A 14946-nucleotide genomic window follows, 5' to 3' on the forward strand; every position below is an offset into this window, starting at 1 on the left:
TTCATTCTCTTAAAATGTTTGATATAACAAGCTTGCTTGAGAGAGAGAGAGAGAGAGAGAGAGAGAGAGAGAGAGAGAGAGAGAGAGAGAGAGAGAGAGAGAGAGAGAGAGAGAGAGAGAGAGAGAGAGAGAGAGAGAGAGAGAGAGAGAGAGAGAGAGAGAGAGAGAGGTAGTAGCAGTAGTTTTGCTAACAGCTTACCTTCCTATTCACAGTCTAACAATACTCTGGAAAGTCCTGTTCCATGGTGGGAACAACCTCAGGATGCAGGGGTGAGCTTTACCCTTTAACTGTACTTTCTGTGATACTCAGATCTTACAGGAATATTATACCTGCAACACAAGATACTTATACATTTTACTTCTTTACTATATTGCACTTTCAAGAACTATGACTTTATGCCATTCTATCAAAATATTTGATATAAAAAGCTTGCTCAAAGGAGAGAGAGAGAGAGAGAGAGAGAGAGAGAGAGAGAGAGAGAGAGAGAGAGAGAGAGAGAGAGAGAGAGAGAGAGAGAGAGAGAGAGAGAGAGAGAGAGAGAGAGAGAGAGAGAGAGAGAGAGAGAGAGAGAGAGAGAGAGAGAGAGAGAGAGAGAGAGAGAGAGAGGTAGTAGCAGTAGTTTTGCTAACAGCTTACCTTCCTATTCACAGTCTAACAATGCTCTGGAAAGTCCTGTTCCATGGTGGGAACAACCTCAGGATGCAGGGGTGAGCTTTACCCTTTAAGCAACTGTATTTTCTGTGATACTCAGATCTTACAGGAATATTATACCTGAAGCACAAGATACTTGTACATTTTACTTCTTTACTATATTGCACTTACAAGAACTATGACTTTATGCCATTCTATCAAAATGTCTGATATAACAAGCTTGCTCAAGAGAGAGAGAGAGAGAGAGAGAGAGAGAGAGAGAGAGAGAGAGAGAGAGAGAGAGAGAGAGAGAGAGAGAGAGAGAGAGAGAGAGAGAGAGAGAGAGAGAGAGAGAGAGAGAGAGAGAGAGAGAGAGAGAGAGAGAGAGAGAGACATAGAGAGAGAGTAGCAGTAGTTTTGCTAACAGCTTACCTCCCTATTCACAGTCTAACAATACTCTGGAAAGTCCTGTTCCATGGTGGGAACAACCTCAGGATGCAGGGGTGAGCAAAAGCATTTCTTTCTATAATATTCAGATCTTACAGAAGTGATATTGTACTCATATTGCAATGTAAGGCAAGCTACATCATTCTACTAATCCAGTAGATTATTGACAATTGTTGCTTGTGACCTATTAGGAAAGTTAAAATATTTGCAATACATAATTATCATAAAAGTACATTAATTTATCAATATAAACTTTACACTATAATATTATACAATACTTATTTACAAGCATACATTTGCCATAAAGAGGGATAGCTGAGACAAAGCATGCATTGACAAACACACACTGCCTCAAAGGAAATATGGATATTGATATAGACAGGAAAGGGTGATACAATGCACAGCTGCATGAAAATGGTCAAATATACTATATACAGAGATAGGACCATATGAGTAAAGCTCAGGCCCTGTATACTACATTAGATAGATACCCATAATCACACCTAGAAGAACTGTTCTATATCTTAGCTTCTAAACCTTTAGAGGGAGAGGACTGATTGTTGCCAACCATATTTTTCAAGGGTCAACATAAGATGTTTAACATTACAGACTTCTTTGCTGAAATGAGAGAGAGAGAGAGAGAGAGAGAGAGAGAGAGAGAGAGAGAGAGAGAGAGAGAGAGAGAGAGAGGAGAGAGAGAGAGAGAGAGAGAGAGAGAGAGAGAGAGAGAGAGAGAGAGAGAGTGTGTGTGTGTGTGTGTGTGTGTGTGTGCTAGCAGTTCCAGCTTTGCTAACAGCCTACCTTCCAATTCACAGTCTAACAATGCTCTGGAAAGTCCTGTTCCATGGTGGGAACAACCTCAGGATGCCAGGGTGAGCTTTATGCTTTAAACAACTTATTTTTTTCTATAATACCCCAGAACTTCCAGAAACAGTATTGCATCTGCAATAGAAAGCATTTTTTGCAAGAGTATATATATATATATATATATATATATATATATATATATATATATATATATATATATATATATATATATATATATATATATATATATATATATATATATATATATAAACCTGCTGGATTTTCTTTCTGAGAGTTTTGAGCAGAATAGTCATTATGATGCTGGTTATTCATATTGTCATTTTTATATAATGCAATAGGATATTTTAAAGCCAAAAATCCTTACAAATAACTTTGCTAATATCTCTTATATCTGCTTTATTAATTAATCATATAAATTTACATGCTTTATTAATGCAATTTAGCTTCTTAAACAGTAAAGTTACTTCTGGTGTTGCCTTTCATATTCTTATCTGAGTTTCCAACATTAACAGGAATGGAGTCCAGGTTCACCAGTTTTCAAGAAAGATGTGTTTGAGAGTATGGTAAGGTTATCAAATATAGTTGTTATTTCTTGAACATTAGAATTTTTATTAGAGTTCAGTAATAAATAGTGTAGGATACTAAAATGTCTACTCCACTTACAGTCCCTGAATCCCATAATTTTCCTGAATAGCTTAAAATATTTACAGTAGTTGTGGTCTGTTGCAGTAAAAATACAGTGTCTTCATGAATAAATGTATGATACTAAGCGTAGAGACTGTGTGATCTATAATATGAGTTTAAGTGGATTATACAAGGATAAATAATGAACTCTAGGTCTACCATAAGATTAGACTTTTTTGCTGTCCCAACTGGTGATGAGGATTAATATGTTGTCTAAGATGTACTGGATGGTATGGTATTTTGATTTACAGTTTGCACCTAGCACAGTGCCCACTAATTATTTTTTTTTTTTCAGTGATAATATCTGATTCATTAACGGAGTTGGATAAATAGACATTTTCCTTTTTTTCCAGGTATTAGCAAAAGAATAAATTTTGGACTCTAATCTTATTCCATGTATTTAGCCATTTTCAGAACCTGACACTTACTGATACCTCTGAAAACAACTGTTTAAAAAAAATATCTAAAAAGTATAATAATTTTTAACTTCCTAGGATTATTCTGCCATGAATACATCATGTCAGCAATCTTTTACTGTTTAATGAAATGTAACATTTCAACTTCAGCAAGAGATTCGTTTCAAACTTAAACAAGTTTGTGAATGGTGTTTGTAGCACAGTAAAAGCTTCATATATCACATAATATTTTCATCATTATATACAGAAATCAGACTGCAATGCACACATTGTGAAAAGTGAGGATGCATCCCTTGTGAATGCATATTACTCAATTGGCTCCATTACAATTCCAGTCTCTTTCACTTTAGGGCCTGATTTCTCCTTGCTGACATGTTTCATTGTATATTTCATTTCATGATTTTTAAGACTCAAAACTTTTTTGCCTCACTGAGGCAGGACAGCATATGATTTAATTCTTTTATTCTTCACTGTGTTAACAGTATCATGGACATTTCCAGTTCTGAGTAAATGAGCTTATACATTATTACATTTCTGCTTTTATATCAGTTTATGTATCATTATCACAGGTATCCATCTTGGGGAAATAACCTTACATTTCCAGGATACATCTATTGCTTCCTTCAAAATTCAATTTAAAAAATGTGCTAACTTATGTGATTGACATTTATTTGTATGTATCTACTGGATGTTAAAATTTATGGAATGTAGTTAAGGAATGGTACATAGTGGCTTATTATGCCAGGTCTCATTCAAGACTGACATACATATTCATATCTCTTTGTGAGACATGGTTTTCTTGCTTTACCCTCCTCCCCTTTTTGTCTACCTCCAAGTGTAATTCCCAATGCCCTTATAGTGAAGTGTTTGGTGCACATTCCTTGCAGAAGGTGCAATCCCAGCCACCACCCCCTCCACCACCACCATCATCTAAAAAACAAAAAGCAAGTATACAAGAACAATAACACATTAAGGATCTAACACAAACTAAAAATACAGCGACACTTAGAAATGTATCTTTTTCAGAATTTAGGATGACTCACCTTGACTTACATTCTCAGATTACAGTTTCTCTACATTTTTTAATATTTTTCAAAGAATGTGCAATATTTTGGAAATTTACTAAGATACTGTAGCACATTTAAAATGTAAAATTTCTACTTGATATCAGGATCTCATTTTATTCACTAGGCTAACATTAACATATTTGTGTATCAGTCTGACAATGCACAATACCTGATGTCATGCATTCATGTCATATCCCTCCCCCCCCTACCATTGTAACCCTGTGTTTGTGTGTGTTTATTTACCTAGTTGTAGTAGTATACACGCTCTGAGCTATATTCATATTGATCTGCCATCTGTTTTCCTTTAGTTAATGTATAACACACACACACACACACACTTGTAGTGTGTGTGTGTGTGTGTGTGTGTGTGTGTGTGTGTGTGTGTGTGTGTATGAAGTATAGAAATGTAGCAATGCACAACTTATTGCATGCTCATGATTCTGTTCTTTTCTTTAACCTGTATTCATGTGCCTTTCATTGTACATTAGTATATGGTATGAAAAGGTGATAGGTATGAAATGGAAATAGGTGGCATCTTCATCCTTCATGGTGCTCAGCTATGTATTAGGTGTGTCCCTGGTACAACTGAAGGTAATGAGATGAAAAAGTTGTAAGTATGACTTCTTGGTATGCTAACTAAGTTGCAAGATCACACTCCTGTATCAAATATATATAATATAAACTGGTATACTTTTTATAGGATGAAGGCTCAGGACCTCCCCCACCTCCCCCAATGCCTGGACTGCCACCACCACCACCACCTCAGCCTGGGAGCCACCCAAAGAGACCAACTTCTGCTGTCAAGAAACAAAAACTTGACCAACTTAAAAAGGCCGCCCGATCACGACCTGATTGGAATGGTCTACTGCGAGATATTGAGGTGAAGGTTTTTTTTCACCACACAACTATTATATCTTGATTTTTTCAATTCCTTATATTTTCACGATGAGATAGATATAATTATCATAAAAACATGAAAAACAATTGCAGATGCTCATTCTTTGATATTTTGTTAGAATCAGTACCTCATCATTTACTTAGTTGTAGTAGTATACATAGCCTGAGCTACCTGTAGATATTTCCACTTAAGTAGTAATATAGTTTTCACATGTCAATTTCATCTCTATTTATCTAATCTGCAGAGTGGTATTAAGCTTCGACGCTTGCCCTCCTGTGACAAAATGGACAGATCCACCCCTATGCTTCCAAACTCCAGAGGGAAAGGTGGCAAGGTGAGTTTATTTTTTTTATTTCCTTCAGAAGTAAAATAAGTTGTGGTATAATAATCTCATCAGTTCCTCGTTTGTTTTTTCGGAAAGTTTGTACAGAAGAATAGTATAGGTTGGTCTTGCATTAAAAAGCAAAGTTTTTAATGCTTTTCTTTGGAAAAACTGCTTAAGTAAAAGCCAAGATATGAAATCACTATTTTGAGTACTTGGTAAAGAAGAGATCAAGAATATCAAGTATAAGGAGCAGTTCATTTTAAAACTTAAAGTAGGAGAGACAAATGTCAGGCAGGTTTTGGTCGTATAGTAGAAGAGAAATTTGAGTTTGTCAAGGCATTGAAGAATTAAGAAAGTTTCCTGTCTTCTAATCAGAAACCAGTGGAAAAATACTCAAGAATTAAATATTTTCATAACATTTTTATGGGTTTCTTAATACCAGACGGGGGACTTTTCTGCCAAAGGGTACTGATGAGTACAGAATCACTGTAAGTAGGGCATATAAGATTGAGATCATTGTTGATTAATGGAAATGGAGTTGGTGATTATACAAAATCTTATAGAAAGCTACTATTCATAGATCTAGAGGAACAGTGACCGTCCACCATAGTACCATAACAGCGTTACAGGGGTGAGGAAGTAAATATGACAACAAAGTGTACAGAGAGGGAAAGAGAAACAAAAGACAAAAAGAAAGGAAGACAGAAATGGATATACAGACATTTGTAGAGATAGATATATAAAGAGAGCTTTGTTGGAGGATAACTTGTTATCAAATAAATTATAAGAGTAAGCCTGCTTTCTGTATGATCTAAAAGATTAAGTTATTCCCTTTATAATTCACTACATAGCTCCATGTCCATATCTTATCCCTTTCCTACATGATAATTTCAGTTCGTCTATGAATCAGAGAAGCCCATGGCCCACAATCAGTTGCTTCATGAAATTCATCGAGGTGTGAAGTTGCGTAAGGTCAAGACCAATGACAGGAGCAAGCCATGCTTCAAGGCTCTAGGTATGTACTTGTGTGGTGTAAATAACGTATCTATTAGACATGATTATCTATTAAAATTGCAATACTAGATCATGAGGCAAGTATCATGCAGAAAAATAAATGTGTATATGTTGACTTACACTTTGCAAAGTATTAGAATTGTTCATATAGGGGCTGAGCTGCAACAACATGATTCCATCTCTTTATCCATTTGCTTGATATTTGAGAATGGAATGGTCAACTAAAATATTTTTCTTTCAGGTGTGAAGAAACTTCGCCGTCAACTTACTATGGAAAACATCAACAAACTGGAGAGCATTCCATCCTCCTCAGATGAGGAAGAAGATATTGATAAGATGAGGGATGACCTGCAGGCTACCAAAGGACAGCTTGAAGATGAGATTAAGAATAGAAAGAAACTGGAAAGAGAAAGCAAGATTTATAAAATTGACATAGCTGCTTTACAAGCAGAAGTAAAAAGGCTGAAAAGACAACTAAGAAGTGCAGGCATTAATGATCCAAAGCCAATGACTAATGGTGAAGCAGATGAAATTGTGCCAAAATTAGAAAAATCCATGAGTAAATTACGAATGCATGAAGATGAAGTTTTGGACTTCTCTGAATTAGATACATTAGAGACTGAAATTAATAACCTTAAAGGTCAAGTAGATTCATACAAGAAACAAGCTGAGGACTATACAAATAAATACAATGAAGTTAACCAAAAGTTAATTGTAGCTGAAAATTCTGCTTCAGAATGGGAGCTCCGTAGCAACTATTATGAAAAGAAATTCAAGGCCTTGCAGAAGGAACACTGCATTGAGCTCCCAGATATAGAAATTGTTGGTGTACAGACAGATCCTATAGATTTTACTCCACCACCACCTTCATCACCGACAGAGGATGATGATAGGATACCTTTCCCCATGCCATCAAAATCAGGTTCCCGCAGAAGCTTTGCTTCATCAGTTCATAAAATGGAGAGCTTTAAAGAGGAGGAAGAGGATGATGAAGATGATGATGAGGAGGAGGAGGAAACTGAAGAAGAATCTGAAGAATCTGAAGAAGAAACAGAAGAGGAAGATGAAGAGAAAGCAGCAGAGAAAAGAGCTCAAAATGCTGCACGAAGATTAGAAAGAGACATCAAGCTGATGACTAACAAACTTAATAACATAAAGTCCAAAGAAGAAAGAACACGAGAGGAAAGAAAGACAATAAGGGACAGAATGATAAAATGTTGTCATGACATGAAGGCTGAACGAGAGATGTACTTTAAAACTAAGAGAGAACTTGATGAAATGGCATCAGCTTTCAAAGCATCTGATGATGAAGATGACAGTAGTGAAGATGAAGATGATTCTGATGATTCTGATGATTCTGATGAGGAGGAAGTTCCTAGGAAGAAAGAAGAGGGTGAAGAATGGTGGCTTGATGATACCACCAAAAAGCCAATAAAACTTAAGAAGAAAAAGAAAAAGAAACTTGATGCTAATGGAGAAGAGGAAAAAGATTCTGAACAATTGCCTGATATACAAGAACCTGTGTGGAGTGAGTCTGAGCAAGAAGAGAGTGAGGTGGATGATGAAAAGAATGACAGTGAGAAAAGATTGACTAAACTTAAAACTAGAACACAAAAGCATGAGCAAAAACATGCCACTCTCAGGAAGGATGTAAGTGCTCTGAAGACTAAGTTAGAACATTCTGAAGAATTGCTTGCTGCAGAGAAGCGGAGACGCCAAAGATTGGATGAGGAACTTCACATTATGTTGGCTGAGTTATCATAGTTATGTTGTTGGATGAACTAAGTGGAGATAAATAATATAGAAAATGGTACGTAAGCTTTTGTAGATAATGAAGAGGATATACATTTATGTCGAAGCTTTCCATGAGAATGAATGGCTGATGAGCAGCAGTTGTGTGAAAGAATTACTATAGAATTTTTCCTTTGAATAGTGGGTGACTGTTGTTGCAATGATGTGCTTGAGATTCTTTGTGATATAAAAGGCCATATAAATGTGACCAACAAGTAACTTCACTGCTCTTGACTAACCCTACTTCAAAGTAGCATTGGGTGGAGGCTAGTGCTAATGGCCAGTGCCCTTTGATCTGCTGGCCTCTCAGTTCCTCACCTTGTTCTTGATATACATAAACTCATGTAAGGGGAAAAATAAATTAAGATATAATGGAGATTTATAGTTTTATTTAATATAATAATATTAAAACTTTGCATATAATGTATGTGTATATGTACTATATTTCCTTAAATAGGTAGAGTTCTGAAGGCTAAATATTTGGGCAAAAGAATGGGGGATTGACCTAAACATGGATGAGATTTCTTAGGTTGAAAATCCAGAAATCCAAACAAAATATTTACTTACTATGACCAGTAAGCAAGAGGAATTGTTACTAGTTACTTAGTAATAAAGAGATGTGTTGTGCCTCTAGCAGATAATGCTTATGAATTTATAATAGACTACTTGACTCACTGTATATTGTGGCTTCAATGGTCTTTGTTGAAATGTTGAGCTAAGGCTTGGTCATCACTCATGTACATATAGTATATAATCGAAACACCCATAGATTGAAATTTACAAAAAAAAATCCATTAGAGATTTCCACATTCAGTATATATAGAGGTGTTTCTTAAGCACAGGATTCTTTCTCTTCCTCAACACTGTCCATATTGTTGAAGAAAATGTCTTCTTTTTAGTATTAAAAGAATAAAGATATTTTCTGAGAGTAATGATGATTACAAGCTAGACTTTGGTATCCGTCCTTTTCAATAAGGCAGGATTTGGTTAGGGTAAGGAATTCTGTAGCTTATGGTCAGCAACCCTATAGAGTCAGAACAAAAGATGTGTTATGAGTTAAGATTTGGAGGGCAGCAGCAGTGCTGCCACCAAGCAGTGACTAATATCTTCAGGGAAAACATTTTCAAAGATGTCTTATAATTATACAGTGAACACCTAGTTTTCCACGGGGTTATCTCCAAAGGCACCCATGAAGTGCTAAAATCCACATTATATTGACCCTTAAAATGCCTAAAAGATAATTATCTATTGATAAGAAAAATCAGTATAGGTGCTGAAACATCTTTCCTGATTGATTCCTTGTTCTTCTTTATGGACCTAACGGTACTTTCATTTACACTGTAATGGTGCCCAGCTGCAGCATAGCTTCTCCCTTCCTGCAGCATGTCGAGTTCAGCTTTCTCCTGCAGCATCATAACCTTCCCCTTCTTCACTTCCTTGGCACCAGAAGGCTTACAAGATGCAGGGCATTTGGGTGGCATTGCAGGGGCTTCCAAAAACCAGGAGAAAGCAGCAAAAAATAAGTGGTGAACAGCTGAAGTGGGCATGGTGATGTAGCTAAGGCAGAAACATGTGGTGAACTAGGAAGTACAGGGTGGGGAGGTGGATGCTGTGGGCTTGTTCAGTTCCTGGTCCCTTTTCTGCTTCCAGCAACCATAGAAGCCAGACCTGCATTGCTGCCCCTTATTAATAACATGTGGAAGCCTCCCTGTGTATCACCAATGCCTGCCGGCCACAAAAGCTAGTGGCAGTATACTGGATGCTAGAGAGAGAAGCTACCAAAAGTGCAACAGGTGCTTAACAAAGAAAGAGAACAAGGAGTTAAAGAAAGCTTTACAAGAGAGAGAGATTAAGGTTGGAAAAGTAAGAGTTAGTAACAGAGGAAGTCAAAAGTTGCAAAGAAGAGAGGGAACAACAATAAAAGATGGAAGCCTCCCTGTGTATCACCAATGCCTGCAGGCCACAGAAGCTAGTGGCAGTGTACTGGATACTAGAGGGAGCAGAAGCTACCAAAAGTGTAACAGGTGCTTAACAAAGAAAGAGAACAAGGAGTTAAAGAAAGCTTTACAAGAGACAGAGAGAGATTAAGGTTGGAAAAGTAAGAGTTAGAAACAGAGGAGGTCAAAAGTTACAAAGAAGAGAGAGAACAACAATAAGGACATGGAAAAGCAAGTGATTAAAATAATAAAGGAAAAAAGTAATCTTGTGAGAGAGACAGTACAGAGAAAGATGTGCGTGGTGGTATTTGGGGTCAAGGAGAAGAACCTACCCATGAAAATAGCTACAGAGAAAGAAGAGGTGAAAAGGGCTTAGGAAATAAAAGCAGAAGTGGCAGGGGAAGGAGAGGAAATAGTTGAATAAATTGAAGAGGTTTACAGGACTGGAAAGTACAATGAAAATGGAAAAAGACCAATGAAAATAAGATTCATGTCACAAACAGCAGCAGAACATCTTAGAAAGAACAGGAAAATTGGCAAAACAAGAAGGAATGAGTGGAACATGGATAAAAAGAGACATGAACGAAAAAGAGAGAAGTAAACTGAAAGAGTTGAGAGTACATGTCCAGTCAAAAAATGAGGAAAGAGAACACAGGAACAAGTAAGGAGATTCATTTGGAAAGTTGTGGACATGAAAGTGAGGAAATGGTGGCACAAAGATGCCACAGAAGATAACAAAGTGGAAGCTTAAAAATTACATATACAAATGTAGGTGGTTTGGTGCTGAGCTGACTACCTAAAGAACAATAATGTAGATGTGGTATGTTTAAAGGAAACCAAAATAAAAGAGGAAATAAAGCTGAAATTTGCAAAGGAAGGATATAGCACATGGAGGAGAAACAGAAAAGGAAAGGGAGGAGTAGGAGTGATTATACTGGTAAAAGAGAATAATGTTGTTGAGGAAGTGGAATATGGTGATGGAATGGAGGAAACTTTGAGTATTGTGATTAAGATCAAAGGAAGTGAAAAGAGGAAGGTTACTGTGATGTACTTACCACCAAAAACTAATGAATGGGAGACCAATAGATATAAAATCATGCAACCAGAAACAAGAAATAGCATAGAGGAAATGATAAGGAAAAGTAACAAAGTGCTCTTAGTAGATGACTTCAACAATAAAGGAATTAACTGGGAGGAGATGGAAGTGAAAGAATATGTCAGTTCATGGAATGAAGAACTTATGCATACCATGATGGTGAATACAATGAGACACTGGGTGAACGAACCTACAAGATGAAGAGAAGAACCATCACATCTGGGCTTAGTGTTTACAAAAACTCCAGAAAGTAGACCAAGTATACATTGTCTGTGTCCAATGGGAAGAAGTGATCATGTGACAACAGAATTAGTACTATAGAAGGAAACATTGTTGCACAGGAAAGAACAATTTAGAAGTAGGAGACAGAACTTTGCTAAGGTAAATTTTGCAGAGCTTAAAAGATTTTCTGGAAAAATTAACTGGAAAGAGCTATTTAAAGGTAAAGTAGTGCAAGAAAAAAATATGAGATATTTTTTGAGTAAGTAGAGAGAGGGGGTGCAACAGTATGTATCAAGTTAAAAAGTGAAAACTGGAAAGCATGAATGGTATAATGCCAGGTGTGTGAAAGCAAAAAAGAAAAAAGACAGGGGATGGAGGAAAATTATGAGAAAACTGAACATAAATACTTGAGAAGAAAACAGAAATGCAATAAATCAATATGGTATAATAAAAAGAAAAGAAGAAAGAAATTTTGAAAGTGACATAGTAGGAAAATGCAAGGAAGAGCCCAAATTCTTCTATAGATATGTAAATGGAAAACTGAAACATAGGGATGACACAAACAAGTTAACAGATAAGGAAGAATTTATGAAACTACTGAGATGAGTAAACTAATGAAAGAGAGTTTTCAATGTGTTTACAAAGGAAACCCATTTTGTGGCACCGAAAGTGGTATCACAGGAGATACAAGAAAAGAGAAAAGAAATCAAGAAACTGCAGGAAGAGCTGGATGTTAGAAAAGCTATGGAACCAGATCAAGTAAATGGATGGATATCAAAAGAATGCGGAGAACAAATGGAGGAACCTATAATCAACAGCTTGTTGAAAGAAGGAAAAGTACCAAGGGAATGGAAAAGAGCCAACATAGTCCCAATATACAAAGGGAGAAATAAAATGGAACCATTAAATTACATACCTGTATCACTAACAAGTATTGTAAGCAAGCTTTATGAAATACCTTTATGTTCAACAATTCAATGTGTAAAAGTATTTCTCCACGAATGAATAATCAACTAGCTGTTCCATCATTTTCAGCAATACGTTTCTATTCACATGAACATGATCATCCTTTTGTGACAAAGATTTCAGAGTACTACACAGAGTCCAATATGGACACAAAATTACTAGAGATTATATATATTAAGCACATAAATCCAGAATTGAATAATAGTCAACTACATATTGTAATCAACTACGTATTGGCAAATCACTATTGCTTCATTGTACGTATATGGATATGTCCTATTGCTTTAATTTCATGCCTATCTAAAGTTTTTGAATCTATCCTCAACAGGAAGATTCTTAAGCATCTATCACTTCACAACCTTCTATCTGATCATCAGTATGGGTTCAATCAAGGCTGCTCTACTGGTGATTTGGCTTTCCTTACTGAGTCTTGGTCATCCTCTTTTAGAGATTTTGGTGAAACTTTTGTTGTTGTCTTGGATATATCAAAAAGCTTTTGATAGAGTCTGGCACAAAGCTTTAATTTCCAAACTATTCCCCTCAGCTTCTATCCTTCTCTCTGTAACTTCACCTCATTTCCTTTCTGACCGTTCTGTTGCTGCTGTGGTAGACGGTCACTGTTCTCCTAAATCTATTAACAGTGGTGTTCCTCAGGATTCTGTCCTGTCACCCACTCTCTTCTTATTATTCATCAATGACCTAAACCAAACTTCTTGTCCTATCCACTCCTACGCTGATGATATCACCCTGCACTTTTCCACATCTCTTCATAGACATCCAACACTTCAGGAAGTAAACATTTCATGCAGGGAAGCCACAGTACACTTGACTTCTGATCTTTTTAAAATTTCTGATTGGGGCAGAGCAAACTTGGTATTGTTCAATGCCTCAAAAACTCAATTCCTCCATCTATAAACTTGACACAATCTTCCAGACAACTATCCCCTCTTCTTCAATGACACTCAACTGCCCCCCCTCTTCTACATTGAATATCTTCGGTCTGTCCTTTACTTATAATCTGAACTGGAAACTTCACACCTCATCTCTAGCTAAAACAACTTCTATGAAGTTAGGCGTTCTGAGACGTTTCCGCCAATTTTTCTCACCTCCACCAGCTGCTGACTCTGTACATGGACCTTATCCGTCCATGTGAGTATGCTTCACATGTCTGGGAGGGGGGGTGTTCCACTAATACCGCTCTTCCAGACAGGGTGAAATCAAAAGCTTTTCGTCTCATCAACTCCTCTCTTCTAACAGACTGTCTTCAGCCGCTCTCTCATCGCCGCAATATTGCATCTCTAGCTGTCTTCTACCGCCATTTTCATGCTAACTGCTCTTCTGATCTTGCTAACTGCATGCCTCCGCTCCTCCCACGGCCTCGCTGCACAAGACTTTCTTCTTTCTCTCACCCCTAATCTGTCCACCTCTCTAATGCAAGAGTTAACCAGTATTCTCAGTCATTCATCCCTTTCTCAGGTAAACTCTGGAACTCCCTGCCAGCTTCTGTATTTCCACCTTCCTATGACTTGATGACTTGAATTCCTTCAAGAGGGAGGTTTCAAGACATTTTTCCTTTAATTTTGACTACCGCTTTAGACCCTTTTATGGGACTGGCATCTGTGGGTTTTTTTTTTTTTTTTATGGATTACTGCTGCCCTTGGCCAGCATCCCTCCTACATAAAAAAAAAAAAAAAGTTAGGCCAGGAATGGAGCACGTAAATAAGAGTAATGAGTGATAACAGATCTCCAAAATCTTCTCCCTTTGCATATATCAAGTGTTTTATATTTATGTATTTTACGTATTGTCAACATCGGTATGTAATTAGGCACAAAGGAACCGAGTCCGCCGAGTCCAATGTCTGGTGCTCACCGTGCCCTTTCCATCAGGTTACCCATGCAAGCATTGACAATCAACTATGAATAATTAGCAGACAAGAACATAATCACATGAAGACCTACAGTAGGCACTATTAAAAAAAAAAAATGACATACAGCTACTTCATTCCCAGTGTTCTAGGTTTTCTCAAAAAAAAAAAAAAAAAAAAAAAAAAAAAAACCCTGCTCTGACAGATAGCAACCCAATACTAAATAAAAGCTGACAGAGTAGGTAAAGTTAAGATAAGATTGGTGATGAAAAAAAAAAAATAAAAAAAGGGCTCGTTTTAGTGCAGCCAAAATAAAATAAACATGTATACTGTCTACCGAATTACTAATATTTGCTTTTTTTTTTTTTTCTTTCTCCTAGACTTTTCCATACATTAACTGGCAACACTTATCTGTAGAATAATTCCAACTTGGAAATCTGAATGCTGCCCAGTCCTGACCAAGAATTCTACGTCCCGACTCAGACCTAGTGTGGGACCATTCTTGCCACTGTTATCTGCTGTCTGCGTGGAAGATTCAAGGCTGTTTTTTTTTTTTTTTTCTCCCCAACTCCCTACCTGTCGCTTTGCTTCTCTCTGGGGAGTGTTGTGATTTTCGTATGTTCATACCTATCCAGTGGCCACGAGGGATTCCACATGATTTAAACCTCTGATGTGTAGTGAGGAAGGCGCTGACGCAGCCAATGGAGTCCGGGAGAAGGGGGCAAGAAAGACTGAAAAAAGAATTTACGGGGATCCGTG

General features: G+C 37.0%; 1 protein-coding gene across 49 annotated transcripts in view; it reads left to right on the forward strand.

The window, feature by feature from the left end:
- Nucleotides 1-8477, forward strand: part of LOC135110966 (trichohyalin-like) — a 63258-nt gene extending 54781 nt beyond the window's left edge. For 33 of the 49 annotated variants that reach the window (XM_064023707.1, XM_064023718.1, XM_064023729.1 and 30 more), the window contains 10 exons: nucleotides 214-270; nucleotides 652-708; nucleotides 1078-1134; nucleotides 1894-1950; nucleotides 2419-2469; nucleotides 3894-3950; nucleotides 4774-4953; nucleotides 5216-5305; nucleotides 6191-6311; nucleotides 6552-8477. In XM_064023707.1, the coding sequence (XP_063879777.1) occupies nucleotides 214-270; nucleotides 652-708; nucleotides 1078-1134; nucleotides 1894-1950; nucleotides 2419-2469; nucleotides 3894-3950; nucleotides 4774-4953; nucleotides 5216-5305; nucleotides 6191-6311; nucleotides 6552-8074 (2250 nt within the window). In that variant the 3' untranslated portion in view covers nucleotides 8075-8477. The remainder of the gene's footprint in view (nucleotides 1-213; nucleotides 271-651; nucleotides 709-1077; nucleotides 1135-1893; nucleotides 1951-2418; nucleotides 2470-3893; nucleotides 3951-4773; nucleotides 4954-5215; nucleotides 5306-6190; nucleotides 6312-6551) is intronic. The other 16 variants (XM_064023709.1, XM_064023721.1, XM_064023731.1 and 13 more) reach the window with 11 other exon arrangements.
- The last annotated feature ends 6469 nt before the right edge of the window (nucleotides 8478-14946 follow it).

Source organism: Scylla paramamosain, chromosome 21 (assembly GCF_035594125.1).
Source record: "Scylla paramamosain isolate STU-SP2022 chromosome 21, ASM3559412v1, whole genome shotgun sequence".
Taxonomy (NCBI): Eukaryota; Metazoa; Arthropoda; class Malacostraca; order Decapoda; family Portunidae; genus Scylla; species Scylla paramamosain.